Here is an 8,236-nt window from a genome sequence, read left to right as displayed (position 1 = left end):
TCAAAAATATTAAAATATTCGTCCAAATACCCCCATTTACATAGCTCATACATGTGTTCTTGTACCCTCAACTTTTGAACACCCTCTCTTTCTCCCTCTCTCTCTTACCTGTTTTATATTTCGTATAAATACATACAGACAAATATGTATCTATTTCAGCTATCCCTTTTGCAAATACAGTAGTAGGTATCGCTGTCAATCCTATCTTTCATAGGATTCATGTAATGAAAATGAAAACTATCTATTTGCATTGGTCCTTCCGCTTCAGCTATTGGCCAGTATGGTAATTCATTAATCGTATCTCATTAAATAATTAAACCTTTATTTAAGCCGAAAATTTGTCCGTACTTTATTATTACTTTTATATATAATTTTCCAGAAAAGAATAGGAGATTTGAATGTTCTGGGACTGGGAATGCTATTGGTCAGAAACAGTAGCATGGGAATTAAATTATTTTTGGTAGCTATGTCAGCAGCAGCAGCATTTAATTTCATAGATTTTGAGCAGTATTTATTTGGACAGCAATGCAATGGATGGAGCAACCTAATCTTATGCTCAGTTATCTCAGAAAAAATTCTGGTTTCAGGCTACCCCTATTGTATACTATTGCTCTTTTTCATCTCCATAGGTTAGAGAGAGTAGGTGAGTGGCTTAATAATAATTTTTACTCAAATCAAATTTATTTAAATTAAATTAATTGAAAAACAAATATAATATATTTATTAGTAATTTATTAAATTTTTTAATATACACCAATCATACAATAATTATATTACACTTATTATATAATTAATTTAAATTAAAATTTAATTGGGGTCAGAATTTTTCCTTATTTAAAATGTAAAACTTGCAAACAAATATAATACTTATATAATTATCTCCAAAAGGCGTCTCCTCTTGATTTCTTATTTTATTTTCTCATTTTTTGGTAATAAACTTAAAACACATATATGGTCACATGGATAGAACAATTCTGGTCAAAATAAATCAGCATCCTGACCAAATTTTCTCAATTACTTGTTAGTTATATATTAGCCATCGTCGCACGCCGCATATATATATAATAAATAATTTTTTATATTCTAAAATATATTAATTGAGTAGTTAAATTAATATAAAATTTGAAAAATTGAATAAATTAATCACTTAGAGTTAGAACACATTTTTTGAATCATAAAAAATTAATGCAAGAATTTATGTCTATGGGTCTGTTTTTTCTTTTTAATGGTTTAGATTAGACTAAATGGATATCCTTTTGAAGATGGTCCAAAATGAACAACTCGATATTCATCCACCAGCACTGTTTTCTTTGTCAAAAAGCTATCATTCAAATATTGACAGATTATTAGTCTATCACATATTTCCCTTTGAACTATTTACATAACCTTGGAAATCCAACCTATTTATATGTTGGCTGTCCATGTGAATTGGATATTAATGTATCTCATGTCAAAAATTAAATTTTTAATTTATAGGTTTAAAATATATATTTAATTTTTTGTTGATAGGGGTGGGTGTAGTGATACTGACCTAATCCTCAATACCATTTTCAGTTTGATGGATTTAATTAATTCCTTCGTTGTCAAATTACATTTTATTGCGACTTAAACTAAATTTAGAAAAATAATTAAATAGACAACTTTTTCAGTATACGGTAAGAAAAAAGGCCACAAGTGCAATGATCCACATCGACCAATTTCAATGAGATTGCTTAAACTGATGTTGATTGTTTGGATGAATGTATATGCAACTTGTTTGTTAAACCAACAAGATAAAAAAAAAATATTAATTGAAATAGATTATTCGATCCGGAGTTTATTGTATATGTTCATAAAATTCTTATGATGCATATATAAATTTTGTGAAAAAAATTATATATTTATACAAATACTTGAGTCAGTACATACGTAGTGATGGAACAAAAAGAAAAAAAAAAAAAAAAGAATGCATGAATAGGAGAATAGTTATGGTTGCTTTATTTAGGGTTTGGTTTGTGAAGAAGATGTATGATCTCTGTCATTGCACAATATTCATGCCAAAAGAAGTGTTGCCATTTTTCTCAACTTTATTTTCTTGGCATTTTTCATAATTAACAACTATACAATATAAGGTAAATTATATTTTGTCATTCCAACGATGCATGTTTTTATCTTTTGGCATCTAAATTTTTTTGTGTTAACTTATCGTCTCAACTTTGTGAAATTTGCACTTTACCGTATATGATTATTGTTTTGCTATTTCTTTTGTTCAAAAAACACCACATGTTGTGCATATATGAAAAATATCATATCACATAATCCTTAAATATCACATGAGTGGACATGTGATATTTGTTAGACAAAAAACTTAGTGAAAAAACAGTTATAAATAACAAAGTACAAAATTTCGTAAAGTTGAGTTGGTAAATTAATAAAAAAAAATAAATACAAAATGATAAAAACTATCATAATTCCAATAACAAAATATAATTTACCCTACAATATATCTATATTTTCTTAAAATAATAATTTAGCATTTGGTGCAACCGACGCCATGGAAAAGGGAGTAGAGAATGTGAAGAGTATGTTTTTTCCTCCATCATCACAATCATGATATCATATATGACTCATCTATTCATGTGAGGATATTGTTATTTTGTGGTTGGGGAATCCAAAAACCCTTTTCTTTTCTTTCAAGATGGGAATCCATCCATCTCCAATTTTCAGGCTACCCCACTCAATTCTTGGTAATTATAAAACCACCCTCCCACCCCCTTTGATTTGCTTGCCTTACCTTTCATTTTCTTTTCTTTTTAAAGTAAACTATATATATTATTATTGTTTTAGTTGTATATATATTCCTTAAGTAGTTTTAACATCACAATATTAATTAATGAAAAAAAATACAAACAACTTCATGTGATATTTACAAATTACCTTTTATGAAAAAAAAAATAGCAATTTATCTCCCTATATTTTTTAAAATGCAACAACTTACCTCTGATCTTCATTTTAAAAGCACAGGATGGTAAATGACTTTTTTTTTTCTTTTTATAGAAAGATAATTTACTCATTTATAATATTATAGAGATAAAATTGTATTACATTCATTAGTTAACAATTTGACTAAAATCTTGTGAGCTCGATCAATCTTTCATTCCAAATCGAACGCAAGAAAAGAGAATAGTTTCCTGGGGACTATTACGTAGCGTTTAGAAGTATAACGTTTCATGATTGGGATGTAGAATATATATATATATACATTTATATATATATATATATGTGCTGCATTTTATTAAGGTATAGTTCCCAAAGAGGAGCACTTTGATAACCATACACAAAATTTTTCATCCTACTTGATTGTTCTTTGAAATTCAGCACTTTGACAAAAAATCAAAGTATTACAATAATAGTCATCATTTTACTTTTTGACTAGATTAACCATACAAATTAAATTGAATTCTTTTTTTGTTTTTATTAATTTCAGAAACGATAATATTGCAAGTTTAATGATAAAGATTTCTCGTAACTCTCTCTTTTAAACAAAAGTTATATACTGATTAAATTTTTTTAAAAAATTACACCATATATCGATTGTATATATATAAGTATAAAACAATAGATATGGAATAAAAATGAGCATATATAATTAACCAAACCATCATAATTTCTAGCACAAAGCAATATATACTACATAATTTCAACAATTCATAATCATAATACCACCAACGTTTGACCACTTAATTAAGAATATATGTGTGTAATTTTGGTGGGGAAAAGTAAATAGCTGTTAACCTTTTTCACCTCTGTGGAATATAATTAACCCAATTTGACAAGACTAAAACCAAAAAACACATCATCTTTTTGTCTCGTATACACCATAATATATGTTAAATTCCTATAAAAAATCATTATTATCTGGTAACTTTCACAATCATTCTGATGTAAGCGCCAGCACTTCAAGTCTTGATTACACGTACGTCTATTAATTAACAAACCCTAAAACCCTATTTTTAAAAGATTGGTAGTGAACAAAACTTAGGGGCGCCCAAGAAGATAAGATTAGTGAGATAATGGATTTGACTAATTAATGCACTCAATTATTTTCCTGGAAAAAGCCCAACACCGATTTATTTACCCGTAAATCATCCAACTTGATTTGGTCTCTCTCATACATATACATGTCGTATCCTGAAAATATTCATGATATATGTTGCTGAGCGAAAGGCTCCAAAAATCTCAGGAACTGATGTCCACTAATTATTATACATACAAGGTGAGCCTACAAGACAGAAACACATTAGAGCTAGGTCGGAAGGAGTTTTGGAGATGGCTATGCGATGGTAAGTTAGTAAGAATACCAAGAATATTTAATAAGTGTTTGTATGAGATGGTGTCCGAACCTGATTATGGAGATGGAGAGCCATATTTATATGTAAGGGTGGATTTGTACGATGTTATAGAACATTTTGGATTATATTTTGATCTAACGAATGATAATAGGTAGTACCAGCCTAATTAATAAAGACGGGAGGTGGTCCAAGGGACCAACGTTGTGCAAACAGAGTAGTGCAAGCGGTTCTAGCAGTACTTTTATGACATTCTGTCCTTTGTCTCCAAAAGTCTGCAATGACCTTCAAATACTTTCATAGTACAGATCCTCTAAGGTTCTACTTTCATTACGTATACCTTTAGTAATGTTGCATGTCTTGACCTTTGTAGATCTCGTCCTGAGTAATGAAAATCAATAAGGAATATAAAAAATAGCCCCATATCAAACACATGTATATTTTTTATCGCTTCACCAACCTTTCTAAAGGATCTTTTCCCCAGGCATAGTAAAACTATGGTGATTGCTTGTGTCTGCAACTTTTTTTCTACTAGAAAAAGTATTTTTATCGCATGAGAATGATGTTAAGTCATGTTTTAAATTTACACTAATTAATTAGGAAAAGAATCAATATAGAAATATGGTATAGCTTTTGGGATTTGTGTAGAATCCTCTTGAAACTTAGGGAAACCTTTTTCCCCGAGTTTTCCCACATTGCACGATACAAATTTTACCCGCCTAATGTCTCAAATTTCACGCTTAGGTTGTGATTAGTATATAAATGGGAATAAAATAAGCATTTATAAGTTCATTTCTTTATCTTGATTAATATGTATTCTAGATTTAGAAATATTTATTTTCATGAAAATTCTTACCCTTAGATAAGGGATTAAACGTTTCCCCCTCAATTATGGTATTAGCTATTCCCAAATTTAGGAAATGAAAGTTTTTTTTTTTTTTTGTATTAATTTAATATTTATTTTTAATTGTCAATAAATTTGAATATTTGTTGTATCTAGTATTAAGAAATGATTATGTATACATGATAAGAAAAAAGTGATATTACTTTGATACTTAATTATTTTAATAATTCAAAAAAAATTACTGAGTACTGAATAAATAATTATATATGCACTGATTAAATATATTAGTCCATTTAATTATCCAAATAATTATTTTTATATTTTGACAGAAAAATATTATCTATATGTTTAACTAGTCAATAAATTATTTATTATGTAAATAAATAATTTATATATATAGATATATTATAAATTGCTTATAACCTTTCGTATGTACTTTTAAAAATACTATTAGTGTATAATTGAAATCAACATACTCAGTAAAATATGAATAAGTATTTTTTTTTTAAAAACAAATTACAAAAGAACAAATTTATCACAAAAATAATTTTATTTTATTATTAAATTAATTTTAATTATCAATTATATTAATGGAATCAATTAAAAAACTAAAGAATGACAATTCTATTATTTTCTAATTTATTGTGTATACCGATCACAACAATATTATTTAAATGGCATTTCTTCCCGGATCCGGACACTACAAAGATCAATATTTAGCACTTGCGGCTTCATTGCAGTGTAACTTAATTGATTCATTGGACATTCAACATTGCAGATAAGTCATTCAATACAATACATCGACATCATTATGACCCTTCGTGTTGAACATTTGTCAGATCCATAACCAGCACCGGATTAACTTAATGAGTTCAGGAACAATCACACCCTGAGGTGCTATTGAGATATTAGGCCCTTATGGTATCTCGTACACATTCCCACGGTTGGCCGAATAAGTCAACTTCAAAGTGGATTTGTTGTGCGAAGAGTGCGTTGTGACCCGTGGCCGCCTTTCCGCAATGGGCAAAAGCCTGACGGAGCTGTCTATACAGCATCCAACTTAGATTCCCTATATTGAGGAGAGGACATTGATCATTGCAGCACTCAGAATCCCATATACGGAGGTTGGTTGATCATCCCCCAGGACTCGATCTAGTCAAGAGCTCCCCATAATGACTGCAGAAGAGCACTTATCCCAGCATACCATTTCCAAAGTTATGAATAGCGCAAATTTCACACATATGGAGGTATCAATAGCATACTTGCATAGCCTGAATATGCAATATAAGCTCTCTGACTTATTTGTCAGAAAATTCTCTTTCGGATCAAAGCTCATAATCTTATAAATTATTAGCATGTTCGACTACTTGGGTGGTCACCAACAAAGGGTGGATAGCGTTCATCTACTTTGTGTGAACAGAACCTAAAGAAACTCATGTTGACATGATGGAACATCATGCTCGTTTTGTGCGCTTTCCAACTTCCAGTGCAAGCTCGGTGTCGATTTTCAAGGAAATATCAAGTGCTTTAACAGAATGGGTCAGTGCGCCACTGCAATTCAAAAGATTACCAAGTGAATAACCTGCATCTTGTTCAATGAACAACCCCGAAGATAAAAACAAAATGTATCATATCCAGTTCTTTTGGGGGTGAATCTATGAGAATTACCTACCCCCAATAACAAAGAAACCAGAACCGTGTGGAATGTATTAACACATATCATGATTCCACAAGATCCCGTTTATAAAAAGGGACCACATTCATTTTGTACCAAGACTTCAAACTAACATATATAAGGTAGAGCAATTAAACAAATTGGACTCGGAAAGACATCTTTTTTCCTGTGGTTCTGAGGCAAATTACATTTCTAGTCATGCATATGAAGTGGTTCATATCTGCACTATAAAATAGAACAATTGCATAAGACGCATTATAATGTGTCAAACCAAGGTTCTTCGTACTTCTATGGCACATCAAATTTCTATATTACATAAAGAAACTAGTAACTTCATTCATCCATCATGAGAAGACCTCCACTTCTTCATCTCTTCCCCACCACCCAGTAACCCATATTTGCACACACACATAAAAAAGATATTAAATAATTATAAGAGCAACTATCTTATCATCTATTAATTATGTATAGGTGTAACTGCAATGATAAAGTATATGAAAGAACCAGTACCTAGAAATGTAGGTCACTCCAGATTGTCCAATCTTGTTTACAGTGTCAAGGGTGACATTTCCAGATGCCTGACAGAAAAAGAACCATAATAAACTCAACGCAAGAGAATAAACAACTGAGAATCCAAAGGGCATGCAATATGAGATAGAATGCCATTGCATACTATTCAAATCATTTAAAGCAAAGACAAGAATATTAGGTAAAAGATGATGCTAGCATCAAAGCCAACGTATACCTTAAGCAGTTACTACAAACAAAAGAATATGTAGAAGCACCAAATATAAAAAAGGAGATAAAAATTACTTAAATTCTTAGAATATGTAGAAGCACCAAATATAAAAAAGGAGATAAAAATTACTTAAATTCTTATTTTGGTTTGCGTTACATACTGCCATTACATACTCTCTTCTATCCATTTATTTGACTTGAACCATATTTTGCTAGATTATAAAAGATGTTCTTATTGCATACATGAAAAATAGAAGATTCTCAATGATATAGCAGCTCAGACGGTGCAGCCAACTGTGTGAAGTGAGTTTATTGGATATCAGAAGAATCAGAGGAGAGACACTATATGGAGCTTTTCAACTAATTAAGAACCAATAAAAAAATGAATATACGACTATAATATACCTCAGTCTCAAACCTCCCATCAATTAATTCCACCGCCTCTTTAAGCATGGATATATCCACATCCCCATTGGACAAGGGGACAACCATATTGTCCAGCATTATCCTGGTCAAAGCCGTCTTTGTTGTGGATGCATAGTGTAGTACTTGATTTACTTCCTCTAGAGTCCTGGTTTCAACCTGTTAGTAGAAGAGAAGTCTCCAGTCACCAAATTTCACCACTGAGTTTTAACATGCACAATTTTCAGA

The 8,236-nt window shown here is 30.3% G+C and overlaps 1 protein-coding gene across 1 annotated transcript in view; it reads right to left on the bottom strand.

Annotated features, from left to right (window-relative positions):
- LOC105160120 (nicotinate-nucleotide pyrophosphorylase [carboxylating], chloroplastic) overlaps nucleotides 5,886-8,236 on the bottom strand; it is a 4,396-nt gene continuing 2,045 nt past the window's right edge. The window contains exons 8-10 of the mRNA XM_011077388.2: nucleotides 7,991-8,167; nucleotides 7,358-7,425; nucleotides 5,886-6,723 (exon numbers count right to left, since the gene is read on the bottom strand). Of these exons, the coding sequence (XP_011075690.1) occupies nucleotides 6,627-6,723; nucleotides 7,358-7,425; nucleotides 7,991-8,167 (342 nt within the window). The 3' untranslated portion in view covers nucleotides 5,886-6,626. The remainder of the gene's footprint in view (nucleotides 6,724-7,357; nucleotides 7,426-7,990; nucleotides 8,168-8,236) is intronic.

This window comes from Sesamum indicum, linkage group LG1 (assembly GCF_000512975.1).
Source record: "Sesamum indicum cultivar Zhongzhi No. 13 linkage group LG1, S_indicum_v1.0, whole genome shotgun sequence".
Lineage (NCBI taxonomy): Eukaryota > Viridiplantae > Streptophyta > Magnoliopsida > Lamiales > Pedaliaceae > Sesamum > Sesamum indicum.
This window is presented reverse-complemented; position numbering and strand designations above follow the sequence as displayed.